The sequence below is a fragment of the Hypanus sabinus genome, chromosome 7, assembly GCF_030144855.1.
Source record: "Hypanus sabinus isolate sHypSab1 chromosome 7, sHypSab1.hap1, whole genome shotgun sequence".
NCBI classification, from domain to species: Eukaryota; Metazoa; Chordata; class Chondrichthyes; order Myliobatiformes; family Dasyatidae; genus Hypanus; species Hypanus sabinus.
Genome location: NC_082712.1, coordinates 90214364 through 90232720, shown reverse-complemented (window position 1 = coordinate 90232720; position 18357 = coordinate 90214364). Strand labels below are relative to the sequence as shown.

Genomic DNA, 18357 nt, shown 5'->3' with positions numbered 1-18357 from the left:
GCCTTATCCAAAGTTCATGCTGCCTCTTCCTCAGCCAACCTTAATTTTACTATCTCTAACTGAACCTCCCCCTTGGCTGATTTCCTCTCAGGGAACAGGTCCAATACATCTGGTGTGAACACACCCTTGGATACATAATGCATAGCTATTTCTCTCTGTATATCCACCTTTCTCACCGACGATTTCACCTCTGGGAGATCTAATCATTTTGCATCATTCACCAATTCAGCCTTCCTGGCAACCTCCAATGCCCCTGCAGTCGGGTCTTTTAAAAATTTGACCATGTCCATCTCTGCTGGTTTCCCGTCTGGTTAATCTCACAACCAGATCAGATAAGGGACTTTTATCCCGATTCACTGGCCCGTTAATTTGGTAATCAAATCTCGAGACGAGGCCCCAATTTGTTACGTACCCCGTAACTGGGTGTCTGACCAGCAGAGAAAGAAGAATCCATTGGAGTCTGGTGGTACTATATTTAAAGGTGTTTATTAATAAAAATAAGCCAAACCATATCAATAATGCAAATATACATATAACACAAGGTAGCAGTAATAAACCTAAAAGTGTAGGAATAGTAATAATCATTAATAAACAAGCTCTATCAATGTCTAGGGGTAAATGAATTGTCATAGAATATAAAGTTCAGTTCAGTTCATGCGTGCTGAGGTAGTTATGCTTGTTGAGCTGTAATCGTTGGAGCGGGAGAGAGAGAGAGAGCGAGATGTAACAGCTACAGCAGCCAAACTTTCCTTTGCTTTCTTAATCCGTCGTATTGTTGTGCTCATTCAGTTATGACCCCTCTGGTCTTCAGCCAGACCGTTCTTCTGTGGTGGACTCGTCACTCTGGCATGAGTGGACACACACACAAGTCCCCACCGGCCCTGCTGTTACACTGTGAGATTTACTGACCGATCTCCTGATTCGGTCTCCGAAGCCCCCACCTTTCTTGTGGGTTTCAACACTCAATCAGTGTCCACTGGCGTGTCTGGAGGGTGTCTCTCCAGACCTGTCTTTTTATCCCTACTCACGGGGTCTCAGCTATCCATCAATTCTGAATGACTGTGTTCATCAAATTAGACCACTCCTGCAGTCCACTGAGGAATGTTATTGAGCAAACTATTGTCCTTGCAGCGAAACAGTAAATAATTCAAAAAGGAGTCACAATACAGTTACTCAGCAATTTCCCCCTCTCTCTTATCTGTCACAGATGTTCTTGCCTGTTTTTCGTCTCTCTTTCTCATGGTCAGCATAGCAACAGTAATAGTTCATGGTTCTTGGGGGGGGGGGGATGGTTAACTCTTTACCCCATTGTCCATCAGGTCTGTTCATCACTCATAACACCATGATGCAGCCAGTCAGGATGCTCTCATTTGTGCCCCTGTAGGAAGTTCTTAGGATTTAGGAACCCATTCCAAACTTCAACCGTCTGAGGTGACAGAGGTGCTATTGTGCCTTTTTCACCACACAGCTGGTGAGTACAGACAACGTGAGGTCCTCGGTGATGTGTATGCCGGGAACTTAAAGCTGTTCACCCTCTCAGCCCCAGATCCATTGATGCCAATAGGGGTTAGACCGTCTCCATTCCTCCTGTAGTCCACAACCAGCTCATTTGTTTTGCGATGTTGAGGGAGAGGTTGTTTTCTTGACACCACTCTGTCAGGGTGATGGTTTCTCTGTAGGCTGCCTCGTTATTGTTTGAGATTAGGAAAGTGTAATGTCGTCAGCTATGTTAATTAGCAGATTGGAGCTATGGGTGTGACACAGTCATGAGTATACAGAGAGTAAAGGAGGGGGCTTAGGACACAGCCCTGAGGGGCACCTGTGTTGAGGGTCAGAGGGGTGGAGGTGAGGGAGCCCACTCTTACCAACTGCTGGCAATCTGACAGGAAGTCCAGGATCCAGCTGCACAAGGCAGGGTGAAGGCTGAGGTTTCTGAGCTTCTTGTCAAGCCATGATGGAATTATGGTGTTGAATGCTGAACTGTAGTCCAAGAACAGCATTCTCACATAAGCATTCTTCTTATCCAGGTGCATAAGGATGGTGTGAAGAGCTGTGGCTATTACATCATCTGTCGATCAATTGTGTCAGTGGGTGAATAGTAGGGAGTCCCGTATGGGTGGTAGTGTGCTGTAGATGTAGTCCCAGACCAGCCTCTCAAAGCATTTGCTTATTATTGAGGTGAGTGCCACAGGACGGCAGTTGTTCAGACATGTTACCTTGGACTTTTCATTACAGGGACAGTGGTAGATGATTTGAAGCAGGAGGGCACTCTACACTGGAAGAGGGAGAGATTAAAAATGTCTGTAAACACACCTGCCAGTTGTGCCGTGTACATCCTGAGCACTCACCATGAGATGTCGTCTGGTCCCGCAGCCTTACAACTGTCCACCCATTGGAGAAACCTGCGTACTTCGGCCCCACAGAGGACCAAGCTGCATGTCTCCTCAGGGCTCAGTATTGGCAACATTGAATCACGCATAGAAAGATTTAGCTCATCTGGGAGACGGGCAGCAATGTTGGGAATTCCACTGCGTTTAGCTTTGAAGTCTGCGATGGTGTGGAGACCTTGCCATAAGATGCGTGTGTTGCTGGTGGAGAGTTGAGTGTGGATATTGTCCCTGTATTGTCGTTTTGCTGCCTTGATGACTTTGTGCAGATCATAGCTGCATTTCTTGAGCTTCTGTTGGTCACTGGCAACGTAAGCTCTGTGTCGCGCAGTAAGAACTGCTCACATGGAATTGATTTGTTCTGCTTTTCTGTGTGAACAACACAAAATTTCCATGTTGACGGTGTTTTGATTGTACTGGAGAATCTAACTGAGGAAACAGCAAGCTCCGAAGTACAGCTCTGACAAAACTTCATGCAGCATTGTGCTGGTTCCATAGCCTTTGCTGTAGACAGTGGTCTCAGGCAGATAATAGCTAGTGAGGACCAGAATCTCAACATTAAAACTAGCTTTACATATAATGAAATGCATTGTTTGCATCAAATCAAATTAGCAAAGATAGTGCTGGGGCAACCTGCAAATGTCATCATGCTTCTGGCACCAATGTAGCATGCTCACAACTATTAACCCTAACCATACGTCTTTGGAATGTGGGAGGAAACTAGGGCACCCGGAGGAAACACATAGGGTCACAGGGAGAACGGACAAACGCCTCACAGATGGTGGCAGGAACTGAACTCTGATTTTACAGCTGGCACTGTAGAAGCATTATGTTAATTGCTATGCTACAAGCGGAAACTTTTGACAGTTCATCCACTTGGTACTTCTAGAACTTCCGCCTCAGTAGCTCTGACTCATGAGCAAGGAAAAGAAAGGATGTGTTGACTTTGGAGAGGGCCCAGAGGAGGCTCATGAGAAGATTTCAGGGAATTTCAGGGTTAAGATATGAGGAGGGTTTGATGGCTCTCAGCATATACACACTGGAGTTTAAAAGAATGAAAAGGATCTCTTAGAAACTTATTGAATACAGAAAGGCCTAGATAGAGTGGATGCGAAGAGGACGTATTGTGGGGGAGTCTAGGGCCAGAGGGGAAAGGCGTCTGTAAGGGCTTCTCTGTAATGTTAACTGCTGAGGTAATGGTTTCTCTGTAGCGGTAATGTTTGGGTTATAACTAAAGATAACGGTTGGCTATCCAATGGGAGAAATGGTTTTCTTCCTTGTGTGTCAGAAAGCTGTTGGCTTTGCGGGCTTTTGCCAGCAGGTGTGAGGGGAATGAAGTGAGGAGACGCGACTTGAGCGAGACGGCGGGCTGCCCGACCGGGTGGACTCCGGGCGGGAGCGCGGGGTTCGTCAACACCCATTGGAGATCGAATGGTGGACAGAAGATCTTGCTGAGTGAGCTCCAACAATTTGTGCGCAGACTGTTCTAATAAGATTGGCATCTTTTTCTTTCATATTTTGTTCTCTACTAACCACACAGTCAGAGTTATACATAGAGCCATAGAATACTACGGCACAGTACAGGCCCTTCAGCCCTCCATCTTGTGCCAACCCATATAATCCTTAATAAAAAAAGTACTAAACCCACACTACCCCATAAGCTTCCATTTTTCTTTCATCCATGTGTCTGTCCAAGAGGCTGTTAAATACTCCTAATGTTTTAGCCTCCACTACCATCCCTGGCAAGTCATTCCAGGCACTCACAACCCTCTGTGTAAAAAACTTACCCCTGATGTCTCCCCTAAACTTCTCTCCCTTAATTTTGTACCTATGCCCTCCGGTGTTTGCTCTTGGTGCCCTGGGAAACAAGTACTGACTATCCACCCTATCTATGCCTCTCATAATCTTGTAAACCTCTATCAAGTCCCCTCTTATTCTTCTACGCTCCAAAGAGAAAAGTCCCAGCTCTGCTAAACTTGATTCATATGACTTGTTCTCCAATCCAGGCAACATCCTAATAAATCTCCTCTGCACCCTTCCTTCCACATCCTTCTTATAATGAGGTGACCAGAATTGAACACAATAGTCTAAGTGTGATCTCACCAGATTTGTAGAGTTGCAACATGATCTCTCTACTCTTGAACTCAATCCCCCTGTTAATGAAGCCTAGCAACCCTTTGGCCTTCTTAACTACCCTATCAACTTGTGCAGCAACCTTGAGGGATGTATGGATTTGAACCCCAAGGTCCCTTTGTTCATCCACACTCTTAAGTAACTGACCGTTAATCCTGTACTCAGTCTTCTGGTTTGTCCTTCCAAAATGCATCACCTCACACTTGTCCGGATTGAACTCCATCTGCCATTTTTCTGCCCAACTCTGCAGCCTGTCTATATCCTCTTGTAACCTTCGACCACCTACAGCTCCAACCACAACTCCTCCAATCTTTGTGTCATCCGCAAACTTACCCATTCTTCTGCCTCTACATCCAGGTCATTTATAAAAATCACAAATAGCAGGGGTCCCAGGACAGATCTCTGCGGCACTCCACTAGTCACCGACCTCCAGGCAGAATACTTTCCTTCCACAAATACCCTCTGCTTTCTTCCTTTAAGCCAATTTTTTATCCAAACAGCCAAGGTTCCACTTATCCCATGCCTCATGACTTTCTGCATGAATCTCATGAGGGACATCTTAATCGTTTAACCACATAATATGTACTGTTCGTTATTTCTGGGTACTGATTTGAAACAGGGGACACATCGTGCAATATCCACCCAAACAAGACTTATTAGGTTTAGTCAGGCATGGTGAGGTGGTTATCACCCCCAAGGTTAAGCCGCTAGCTGAAGCGAGTGTTGCACGTCCCTTTAGAACAGAGATGAGGAGGAATTTCTTTAGCTAGGATTTGGTGAATCTGTGGAATTCATTGCCACAGACAGCAGTGGAGGTCAAGTCACTGGATAAATTTAAAGTCGAGCTTAATAGGTTCCTAATTAGCAAGGGCATCAAAGTTTACAGGGAGAAGGCAGGAGAATGGGGTTGAGAGGGATAGTAAATCAACCATGATCGAATGGCGGAAGAGACTCAATGAGTCAAAGCGGTTCATATTGCTCCTGTGTCTTATGGTGTTATAAAGGCAAACAATTATCTTGTGAAAGGGATTTCTTCTTTTATGTTACTGTTAAGGCTAATAAAAATGCTTCTTTGTTATGGTAACTGCAGAGAAAGTGCTTTTCTCTCACAGCTTGTTTGGGTTATAATTACTGATAACGAGAATTGTATCCATTTGTTAACCAATTGGGATAGATGTTATTCTTTCTTGTGGGTCTGTAAGCAATTGTTTCGCGGGCTTTGGGGAGAAGGCACAATGGGGATAGAGAGAGGAGACGTGATGCTGTAAGCTGGGCGACAGAACGGATCCTGAGCGGGGGTCTGAAGCCCAGGGTTTAGGCGAGGAGAGGAGATGAGGACAGATTCATGTGGATTGTGTCTGGTCGACAACCGTTGTTGGTCTGAGGTGGCGGGTCGAGGTCAGAGGGGATCGAATGGTGGCAAGAAGACTTCGTTAACTGAGCTCCAACAGTTATGCATGAAATGGTTGGACTTTGATAAGTTTGGCTCCGTTTACTTTCCTTTACTTTTGTATCTCTATTAATTACATTGTTCCAGTACGATCTATAAAGTGTAATAATTTAATTGCATACGGTGTACTGTCTGTGATTTGGCGTGGTGAGGACATCACACAGCATCTACACAAGCTGATTACCCAGTTTGGCGGGGCTAAAGGCTGCTCCCCCTAGACGGCAGCATGCTGAGCGAGCCTGAGGCTTACCAGGGGGCTACATTGTGGGGGCTCATCTGGGATTGGATTTTGTGGAAGCTGTGTGATCGCCCTCTTTAAATTATGCATGCTGCGGGGACGGAAAACTGGTGTGCGATTGCTGGTTATCACTGCATGCATGTTGGGTGGGGTGGTGGTTGGTACCCTGGGGGTTGTTGTTCGAGTTTAGACCAGCAGGAAATGGTGGTGGGACCATAGGCTGTTCATACTGTTGGGATAGAGAGGAAATACTGGTCGGAATGTTTCAGCTATGGTAGACCGGCTATTGGAATAATGTCCAGCCCTAAAGGGGTGTAGGCATGGGCAGAGCGGATCTCTCAGTTGTTAGGTGTTTGGCAGTACTTGGCTGAGGGAAAGCGACAGGGATTGATTGGAAATTTGAGTAGGCAGGCTGGTGATGTTGTTAGATCTGTCTGGTCCAATTACCTCAAAGTGACAACAGCCAGTTATCTGAAAGCGGGGGAAAATGTGTTTAGTTCAACTGGAAGTAAAATGCCGCAGCTGGGGGACTTACCATATCTGTTTCAGGAGATTGGTGGAAAGTTTTCAGGGTATCTTCTTTGGCTTGGGGGGGGGGGGCATAAATTGTTTGTGGTGCCAGGGGGATCAGCCCCTCCCTCAGTTGTTCAGCTGATCTGAGCGGTGTCAGGAAACTTAGAGGAGGCCTAGTGGGGGAATGGCTTGGGGTCGCATGTTCTCAGCAATGTACCAAGGAACTCCTGAAAGGAACAGACCCTCTTCCTGAAGGCTTAGAGGGACCATGCACTCGGGTGTTGTTACGGATGGATGGTAGCTACGCTAAAGCCCTCCTCGACACCGGGGCGCAGGTCAAGTTGCTGTACAGTTCATTTTACAACCGGTATTTGAAGCATTTACCCCTGTCAACATTGAGGGCAACTGGAGATTTAGGATACCAGTGCTGGTGATTATCCAGATGACGGTTATTGGTCAGTGAAACTGGAGTTCTTGGAGGCCAATTTGGGGGTGACTGAGGTTCGTGAATCATTAATGCTGATGTGTCCGGACACTGTCGAGATGGGCAGCGTTTCGATTCTGGAGGGAACCAACACCCCGCTGGTAAGGAGGCACATGGGGGCCTGCCAGGAGGAGGCGGATGAGCGCTGTTTGGAGGCATTGCCTGTGCACCCAGTGTTTCGAGCTGCTTGTGAGGACATGTGTAGCAGCATTGGGCCGGTACCAAATTTAAACGAGAGCTGGTGGTGGTACAGCCTCGGGGGAGTGCCTGAGGGTGAGTCCCTCTTAGTGGACGCTCTGAAATACCACGAGGGAGGGGAGTTGACTGCTGAAGACACCTCAGTGAGAGAGAGGTCGTGGCAACTGGCCCCATGGAAGATGTAGGCAGTGTGTGTGTGGATTATAGGACTCTGAACAGGCTCTCTGTCATTGACCAGAATACTGTCCTGAGGGCCGAAGAGGCGATGGTCTGTCTGAGTGGTGCAAAGTGGTTTAGGGTGCTGGATCTGAGGAGTGGATGTTGCCAGATCCCGATGAGTGAGGCCGACAAGGAGAAGACGGCCATTATAGGTCCTCTAGGATTCTTCCGGTCCAAAAAGATGCCACAGGGCATATCCAGAGTCCTTGCAACCTTCCAGCAGGGCATGTGGAAGACCATGGGGGATGTGGAGGTGTTTGGAGTTTTGATGTATGTGGACGATCGTCTACGGTTTGCGTTCACCTTGGGGAACTATAATGCGAGGCGAGTGCCGGAGCCCGGGTGACAAACAATTAATGAAGTGGGATACCTGAAAGATGACCTGGAAGAAGTCATTAGGAAGAAAAAGCTGGAGATAAGTTCAGTGAACACTAAACGGGAGGCTGACCAATCTTTAACGGCTGCTTTTCAGGTCAGGGTGCAAGAAGCTGGTGGAGTAACTGTGTTCCAGATGGAGATAAACATGAAGCGTGAGTCAGAACTGCTGAGACTGTGGCGAGAGTTGGAGGAGTCAGAGAAGAAGCTGATGTCTCGATTGCAGGAGGCTGAAGAAAATCAAACAGCAGCTACTGATCACTGCTCCCCCCAGACGGAAGTGAGCTGAGCGAGCCTGAGGCTTACCAGGGTGGGGGGGGGGGCTACACTTGGTTTCACCAACTTTATTTTGTGTTGATTTATTTCCACTGTAATCAGTAATATGAGGTACAAGACTCCATCTTCACAGGCTCGAGAAAAATTACACGGACTTCCTCTAGATCTTCATTTTAACACAGAGTCATCACACAGCTGAACAGAACCACCAGCAGTAAGGTTAACATGGAGTGATTGTGAATCAGAGTTGATTCTGCGCCGCTCCAGTTCTCTGTTGGAGAGAAGACAAACTGGATGAAAATTCGGGCACTTCAAGATCTGAGTTCCCTTCCCATTTCCACTCCACCCACTAGCAGAGAAACGATGCAGAAGCATGGCTTTATCTCCTGGAGAGCAGCCCAGTGCCCCCCCCATTAGACACCAGGAATCTTTTGACCCCTCCCACTCTGCTATCCATTCCCTCCCCCCCCACTCCCCAAACATGTAGCCATCTCCCCAGTGCTGGTGTACCTGTCCAACCAATTTTTGTAAGAGCAGAAAAAAATAGGAGCACAAGTTGGCCACCTGGCCTGTTGAGCCTGCTCTATTATTCCATAGGATCATGTCTGATCTGGTCATGGGCTCCTCCTCTTCGACATAACTTAATTTAGGCAAAGATCCATCTAACTGCATCCTAAATATATTTAATGGGGTAGCCTCTACTGATTCCCTGGGTAGGAAATTCCACAGATACATGACTCTCTGGGGAAAAAGTTTCTCCTCATCTTGTAACTTCATGGCCAATGATATTATGCTGATGTGGCGATCAAGAAAGGGCATCGACTGATCTACTTACACGGGCGTCTGTGAAGATTTGTATTGTCCATAAGGAATCTATTGATAAGGCAAGACAGGCTGCATCTCATAGACACAAGAAAGACTGCAGATATGGATGTTTTGAGCAATGCACATAAAGCACTGGAGGAACTCAGTGAGTCAGGCAGCATCTAAGGATGATTCCAGGAATGAAAGGGTTTGATGGCTCTGGGTCTGTTATTTTTGGAATTCAGAAGGATGGTGGTGGGGGAGTGGGATCTCATTGAAACCTTTCAAATGTTGAAAGGCCTTGACAGAGTAGATGTGGAAAGGATGTTTCCTGAGGTGGGAGAGTTTCGGACAAGAGGGCACAGCCTCAGGATAGAGGGGTACCCTTTCAAAACAAAGATGCGGAGAAATTTCTTTAGCCAAAGGGTGGTAAATTTGTGGAATTTGTTAACACTTGCAGCTGTGGAGGCCAAGTTGGGTTTGTTTAAGACAGAGATTGATGGGTTCTTGGTTGGACATGGCATCAAAGGTTATGGGGAGAAGGCTAGGAAATGGGGTTGAGGAGGAGAGGGAAAAAAAAAAGATCAGCCATGATTGAACGGCAGAGCAGACTTGATGGACCAGATGGCCTAATTCTACTCCTATGTCTTATGGAGAATGATTACTATTGCCAGTACTACCATCGGGGGGGGGGGGGGGGGGGGGAAGAGTTACAAGAGCCTGAAGACTCACACGCAACATTTTAGAAACAGCTTCTTCCATTACACATGGAAACAGAATTAGGCCTTTCAGCCAATATGGTCTGCTCTGCCATTTGATCATGGCTGATTTTTTATCCCTCTAAACCTTCTGCCTTCTCCTCCTAATCTTTGACACTCCGATTAATCAAGAAACTACCAACCTCCTCTTTAAATATACCCAATGACTTGACCTCCACGGCTGTCCATGGCAATTAATTCCAGATTTACCAGCTTCCGGCTAAAGAAATTGCTCCTCATCCCTTTTGAGGAGAGGCATCTTCCCTGTCAGCAGATTTCTGAATGGTTGCTGAACCCATAGCACTTCCTGACTATCCCTCATTCTGCACTAGTTATTTATCTACTTATCTATTTATTTATAGTTTTTTTTATTGGAACACAGTTTTTTTTGTCTTACACTATACTGCTGCTGCAAAACAACATATTTTCTGACATTCATTCTGTGGCCATTTTATTAGGTAAACCTGCTCGTTAATGCAAATATCTAATTGGCCAATCATGGGGCAGCAACTCTAAGCACAAAAGCATACAGACATGGGGAAGAAATGTGATCTAAGTGACTTTGACCGTGGAATGACTGTTGGTGCCAGATGGGGTGGTTTGAGTATCTCAGAAACTGCTGACCTACTGGGATTTTCACACACAGCAGTCCCTAGAGTTTACAGAGAATGGTGTGAAAAACACATAAAAGACCAGCCAGTGAGCGGCAGTTCTGTGGGTGAACACGCCTTGTTAATGAGAGAGGTCAGAGGAGAATGGTCAGACTGATTTAAGCTGACAGGAAGGTGACAGTAACTCAAGTAGCCAAATGTTACAACAGTGTTGTGCAGAAGAGCATCTAACACATTGAACCTTGAAGTGAATGGGCTACAGGAGCAGAAGACCACAAACTTAATAAGGTAGCAACAAGAGGCACCTAATAGCGTGGCCACTGAGTGAACGCCAGTGATCATAAACCCGATTCTGAAGCAAAGACTATTCCAAGTTACCTGTGATGACAACATTTATGACCGCACAACGTTCTTCAGTGGAGGCGTAATCTTTAAAGCAACATGTGTAGTTGCCTGCTTGGGAAGGTGTGATGTTTTGTAGCAGCAGAGTGGCATTTCCATTAATATAGTTGGCCGAAACACCAAGGTTCTGTTTTACTTGTCGCTCCTGGCCAACGCTCATGAAAGCAACCAAGTTTCTGTCTTGCTTCCAGGTTAGGTGTAGATTAGATGTAAAACATTTCAGATTGTGGGAAAAATGGAGGGTTAGATTTTCCCCTGCTTTTACTGTGACCTCTGTGGAGTTTGCCCAGACATCTCTTTCACCTAGGATGAAAAGAACATTTAACTATAAAGCAACAAGTTGTGCTCACCTTTCAACCTACCCTTAGTTCCTTCCCTCCAAGGTAACCCTCCATTTTCCTTTCATCCATGTGCCCAAGTTCTGTTGTTGACCTTGCTCCTTTCCACGCTTTGTGGCACATTGGGTGGGACCTTGCTGGTTCTTTAGCATTTTTTATCTGTTTCTCTTTACCAGGCCGAGTTGCTAGCTTGATGCTCAACCCAACACGGATGGACAGTGTGCAAGGAGCTGGCCAGATTTGAACAAAGGACCACTCACCTCAAAATCTGGTGCAGATGCCACTTTGCCACCGGCCGACAAATAATCCTCCCACATAATTCTCCAATTTTCCAATCATTCTTGTGCCTAAGTGTCTTTTATATGCCCCTGATGTATCTGCCTGTACCACTATTCCTGGCAGAGCAATCTACACACTCAGTGTTAAAACAAGAGTTTTAACAGAGAACTGACATACAGTTCCTCCCGCTGATCACCTTGAAATTATGCCATCTCGATTTAGCCATTTGTGACTTGCTGGGTGTCCATTCTATCCATGCCTCTTAAGTCCTAGATCACTCAATCTATCCTCATAAGACTTGCTCTGTACTCCAGGCAATATAAAAGTAAATCATTTCTGCACCCTCTCTAAAGCTTCCACATCCCTCCTAAAATGAAGCAACCATAACTGAACATAATACTCCAAGATGCTGTCTAATCAGGGCTTTATAGATCTGCAGTATTACCTCATAGCTCTTGAACTCAATCCCCCAACTAATGAAGAAACACCCTCCACCTTCGCAACAATCCTATCAACTTCCATTGCAACTTTGAGGGATCAAAGTTCATGCTGTACACCTCTCATCCTCCAACAGAGATTGCTGTTACACATGTTCATCATATCAACAATGATATTTTACCCCACTAATTGTAGGGAGGTTGAGGAAGGCCAGCAGACACATTGACTCCTTCAAATAATCTTCCCATTTGCCCCAATCTCACTGTTTTGTCATTGTCTCTAAGTATGGACTTAATGGACTTTTGAAGGCTTCTAATTAATCTGTCCTTAGTTATGAAATCATGTAACTTGTTTACTTCATACTGGTTAACATGCAGTACTGTGCAAAAGTCTTAGGCACATATATATAGCTAGGATCTATACCAGTTCTCAAAACAATGCCATTTCCCGACTTACTCCTCTGTAACAAACTGACTGTCTCTCATATACCCTTCAGCTTCTCCCAATTCTCCCACCTACTTCTGAGGCCTTGGTCAGCCAGAGTTGACCATGGATATTGCGTCCTAGCTGTCTAGATATGCAAACCTGGGCAGTATGATAGGGAGAGCAAGTTGTTGCCCATGTAGCAAACGTACCTTCCTCACACATTTGGTGAACCCAAAGGAATGGCAGAGTTTGGTACCAGCAGCGTCACAGGAGTTGCCAGTCAGCATTGAACTCAATGTCGAACCGTCTTAGGGACTCCAGCTCTGGATTTTTCCCCTCAGGGTTTTTCTCCCGAATCCTTCCCCATGACTGGATTTAGCCACAGGGCAGTGGAGGTTTGAGATTAGAGTTTTTCTTCTCCTAGAACAGCTGCCAACCATGGCTGACGAGCCCTATCTACTCGAAGTAACAGGTTTTAAGGTGCCAGTAACCCGCCTTTGCCCCTTCTCCTGTCAGAAACTGGTCCGCGGGGCTTAGTAGCTAGGTCACATGTGAAGGCCAGGAGCTGGACTTGGTTGACAGAGCCTATTTGAGGTGCACACAAATAGGAACATTTAATAGGCAGTGTGATCTTGGCCCCATTACCACCCCCAATGGGTGGTAATGGTGGTAATTACCACCTCACTCCCAATTGTGAGGGGAATCATGATTGGGAAGAGGGGAAGCACCAGACAGACATTCTGTAACAATCAATAAACCAACTGTTTGGATTCAGATGACCTTGCCGGTGTCTCAAGGCTGGGCGTGTCTGCACAAGTGCCACCCTCTGGTATTCCTCCATCCCACAGCCCTCCCGCAGCATTCCCAACATCCTTTGCTCCTGCCAGATTTTGTAACTCACCCTCCGCTCCATGTTGACAAATACAGTATTGTGCAGAAGTCTTGGGCACCCTGGCTACAGTATATATATGTGCCTAAGACTTTTGTACAGTACTGTATATGCACCCTGCAAGGAGTTTCACCTGGTTTACCACTGCACTTTAGCTATGTCCAATACTGCCTTCAACGTGACCTGTTACTCTTTATTGAAACATCTAATCTTTCAGTAATATTATCCTCTTGCTCAAGATACAAGAGACAGAATTATGCTTTGAGAAGAATGTACATAAAATACTTTGAAAAGAAATCAATATAGGGAAAGGCTGGAAGGCTAGGTCTTTATTCCTTGGAATGTGGGAGAATGAGAGGTAAACTTATAGAAGTGTTTTAAATTATGACAGGCAGAGATAAGGCCAGTGGTAAAAGTCTTTTCTCCAGGGTAAGTGGACACACATTTAGCTTGAGAGGGGAAAAGATTCAAAATGGACCCGAGGGGTAACTTCTCCACTCGGGGTGGACAGTATATGGAACGAATGGCTGAGGCAGGTACACCAGTATCATTTAAAAAGCACGTAGATAGTTAGGTGCAGGAGTGGGACTTGGAGGGATATGGGCTGGACGCAGGAGCTGAGAGAACAAAAGGAAAGGAAAATGTAGTCACAGTCATTTCATACTCAGACTAAAGATAACCAAAAATTCCAGTGTTAACAATGAACCTATAGGTAGGTAGGCCTCCGTTAGTCTCAATAGACCATGGATTTGCGTCTTGGAAAGTTTCCAGGGCACAAGCCTGGGCAAGGTTTTCTTTTTATGGATGACAGGCAGTTGCCCAAGTTGCAAGTCTCTCCTCTCCACGCCACCGATGTTGTCCAAGGCAAGGGCATTAGGACCCATACAGCTTGGCACCGGTGACATCACAGAGCAATGTGTGGTTAAGTGCCTTGCTCAAGGACACACATGCAGCCTCAGCCAAGGCTCGAACTAGCGACCTTCAGAACACTAAACAAACGCCTTAACCACTTGGCTATGCGCCAACACTATTAACCTATAACACTGCCAGGTTCAAGAGGCAAGACACATGCTACAGAAAATTACAAAGTTTCTAGAAAAAATACAGAAACAACTTTACCATAAGTAATGGCAAATTCACTGAACATGTATATGTATAGGTAGAAGTGGAAAGAGTGAACAATTTCAAGTTTCTGGAATTCCCACGTCCAACATATCGATGCAGTTACCAAGATGGCAGGACAGCAGCTATACTTCTTTAAGAGATTGAGGAGATTTGGTATGGTACCAAAGACACTCGCAAATATCTACAGATATACTATGGAGAGCATTCTAACTGGTTGCATCACTGGTGTGTGTGTGTGTGCGGTTGCTGCTAGTGCACAGGACTGAAATAAGCTACAGAAAGTTGTAAAATCAGTCAACTCTATCATGGGCACTAGCCTCCCCAGCATCCAGGACATCTTCAAGGAGCAATGCCTCAAAAAGGCAGTGTCCATCATTAAGGACCCCCATCACCCAGGTCATGCCTTCTTCTCATGACTAACATCAGGGAGGAGGTATAGAAGAAGACACAGTCTCAATGTTTTAGGAATGGCTTCTTCCCTTCTGCCATCTGATTTCTCAATGGACATTGAATACATAAACACTAAATACATAAACACTATCTCACTACTTAATAACTGTGTGTGTGTGCACGTTATATACATATATAATTACTGTAATTCCGTTTTTATTATCATATATTGCATTGTACTGCTGACAAAAAACAAATTTCATGACATATGCTGCTGATGTGAAACCTGATTCTGATACTTTTAAATTACAAACAGGCATAGCAAAGTTTAACTACAAGGAAAATAACAATTTCATTCAGGTCCTACACTTGTCTTCAACAAATTTTCTTTTTAATATTTGTGGAAGCATTTAGAAAAAGCAAAGATAAAGATCATCTTTTATCCATTCTAATATGCTTCCTCCTACACAAGTTTTTATTTTCTGCAGTAATCTTTGAGACAGGCCCTAACTAAATGCCTTCTGGAAATCTAAGAATAGTACATCCACCCTCATCTGGCAGTTCCCCCTTGATCCACAGCGTATTATTTATTCAGAGAACAGTCAAGTGTTCTAATGTGAATCCCGTTTCACTGATCCATGTTTACTCCGTGTGGTTACCTTCAATTTTTCAAAGTACCGTGCTATGACAGTTTAATAAGAGTTTCTAATATTTTCCGTGATGTTAAACTAATTAGAATTTGGTTTCCTTCTCTTTGAGTAATGGTTACTTTTGCTATTTGCTTCTGGTTGTTACCATCAGGAAGGAGATACAGAAGCCTGAAGGCACACACTTAGCAATTCAGGGACAGCTTCTTCCCCTCTGCCATCCAATTCCTAAATGGACATTGAACCCATGAACATTTCTTCACTTCTTAAAAATATGTATTATTTCCACATTTGCATTATTTTTAATCTATTCTATATATACACATACACACATATATATATATATTTACTGTATAATTACTTAATCTTTCTATATTATGTATTGCATTGAACTGCTGCTACTGCTAAGTTAACATATTTCACAACACATGTCGGTGATAATAAACCTGATTCTGATTTTTCAAATCTTGATGGAGTCTTCCATTAGTTGGGGAATACTAGAAAATCAGAACTAACACATCAGCTATCATGTTAAGCCACTTCTTTCAAGCCCCCTAGGATGAAGTTCACTGGGATCCTTGGACTAGTCAGCATGTAGCTCTGACAGTTTGCTCAACACCACTTTCTTAGTGATTGCAAATTTCCCCAGCTGCCTCCATTTTGCTCCCTATTGCTAATTCCTGGGGCACATTTTGAAAATGACCAAAGGTCACTTTGTTCAAAGGGAGTAGGTTTAAGATCAGAAGCAGGAGATTTAGAAGGAACATCAGGGGCTGCTTCAGCACGCAGAGGGTGGTGCATATTCGGAAAGAGCCACCAGAAGTAGTGGCACTTTAACGACATTTAAAAGCCATCTGGATAAGTACACAAATGGGAGTTTCAGCAGGCTAGGAGCCAAACGTGGGCAGATGGGACTAGCTCACTGGCCAACATAGTTGGCATGGATGAATTGGGCTGAAGGCCTACTTGCATGCTGTAGGATTCTATGACTCAAACTAGTTATCCGTTCTTACATTTCTGCTTTGTTTAATCTCATACTCATAAACGTTTCTCCTTAGAGTGAGAGGAGCTCTATGGAAATCAAGAATCCTACAAGAGGTGCAGGTATGAGCTCCGGAATGCCACCTCATGGGCAAAGTGGAGATTCCGGACTAGACTGGAATTAAAGAGGAATGCTCGAGAAGCGTGGTAGGGTTTGAACGCCAAAGTTAAATCTGGCCACATAGGGAAGAGCTGGGCTTCACTAACAGATGAGCTCAATGCCTCCTATGCTCGCTTTGACCGCTAGAACAGGGAGTAACCATTGCGCACCCCCATGTCTCCTGATGATCCTTTGGTCTCAGGTTCTGAAAGTGACGTGTGGACTGCCTTTGGGAGAGTGAATCCAAGGAAAGCATGCAGTCTGGATGGAGTACTGATGGTCTGTGCTAAAGGTTCAAAGGTTCATTTATTATCAACATAGACAACTCTGAAATTCTTCTCCAGATAGCCATGAAACCAAGAAAATCGTCAACCCCCAAATCCCTCCTCCTTTGCACAAAAGAAAATGAAACAGAAACGCCAACCACCAAATACCCCTTTCCCGCAGGAAAATAAGATGAGAAAGATCGGGTGAAAAACACAAGATTTAAATAACTATAAGATTAAAAAAAAGTCCATAGCCCAAGTCCATATCCATATCCAAAATGCAGAAAACTTTGGGCACAGTGGCAGGCCACACAGTTTCCTCTCTCCGATCCCACTAGCGATCAAAAAGCAGGCAGTCAGCGCTCACCACCTGCATTTGCCTCGATGTTTCAATCTCCCTTGCCGCTTTAATCGGCGAACAATGGAAGCTTTATTCAGCGAAATTAAGTCTCGATATTCCAATCTCCCTCATCATTTTAATCAGTGAACCAGGGAAGCTTTAATCAGCAAAATGGAGTCAAACATTGGCTCACAGCCTCCTCGCCACGAGGCTTGCGTTCGCTGCCTCTGTGTCCTGGAATCCTCTCGGAGACGGCAGAGTGCTGGATGTCCCAAACAATCGTCAGACTACAAATCACAGGCTTCAACAGTTCCAGAACCGCATTCAAGATGAAAAACAAGCGTAAAAGACATGAAAGTGAAATAAATAATTTCATGGTCTATCAGAAGATGTTGACCATGAGAGCATTGTACTCAGCTGCCATCTTAACCTGCCTTAATGGCAATCATCCAATGGGCCTTACATCCACAGTGATGGAGTGTTTTGAGAGGCTGGTGTTGAAACATATCAGCTTCAGTCTGAGTGAAGACTTGGATCTGCACCAATTTGCCTACCAAAGCAACAGGTCCACAGCACATGCTGTCTTCATTGTCTCTTCACTCAGTTATGACTAAGAAGGTGCTCAGGAAGCTTAACGGTCTGAGGGTGGATAAATCTCCTGGACCTGATGGAATGCACCCTCAGGTTCTGAAGGAAGTAGCTGGAAAGATTGAGGAGACATTAACGATGATCTTTCAAGAATCGACAGATTCTGGCATTGTACCAGATGACTGGAAAATTGTAAATGTTACTCCACTATTTACGAAGGGTGGGAGGCAGCAGAAAGGAAACTATAGACCTGTTAGCCTGACATCAGTGGTTGGGAAGTTGTTGGAATCGATTGCTAGGGATGAGATTACGGAGAACCTGGAGGCACATGACACGATAGGCCAAAGCCAGCATGGTTTCCTGAAAGGAAGATCCTGCCTGACAAACCTACTGCAACTCTTTGAGGAAATTACAAGCAGGGTAGACAAAGGAGATGCAGTAGATGAGGTGCTCTTGGATTTTGAGAAGGCCTTCAACAAGGTGACGCACATGAGGCTGCTTAGCAAGATAAGAGTTACAGGGATGTTACTAGTGTGGGTGGAGCATTAGCTGGTTGGCAGAAAACAGAGAGTGGGAATAAAGGGATCCTATTCTGGCTGGCTGCCAGTTACCAGTGGAGTTCCACAGGGGTCGGTGTTGACC

General features: G+C 45.1%; 1 protein-coding gene across 6 annotated transcripts in view; it reads right to left on the bottom strand.

Moving 5' to 3' along the window:
• Nucleotides 1-8235: 8235 nt before the first annotated feature.
• LOC132396978 (coxsackievirus and adenovirus receptor homolog) overlaps nt 8236-18357 on the bottom strand; it is a 60819-nt gene continuing 50697 nt past the window's right edge. For 4 of the 6 annotated variants that reach the window (XM_059975148.1, XM_059975149.1, XM_059975147.1 and 1 more), the window contains exons 4-5: nt 10825-11151; nt 8239-8544 (exon numbers count right to left, since the gene is read on the bottom strand). In XM_059975148.1, coding sequence (XP_059831131.1) covers nt 8447-8544; nt 10825-11151 — 425 coding nt within the window. In that variant the 3' untranslated portion in view covers nt 8239-8446. Of the gene's footprint in view, nt 8545-10824; nt 11152-18357 lie in introns of all 6 variants that reach the window. The other 2 variants (XM_059975144.1, XM_059975145.1) reach the window with 2 other exon arrangements.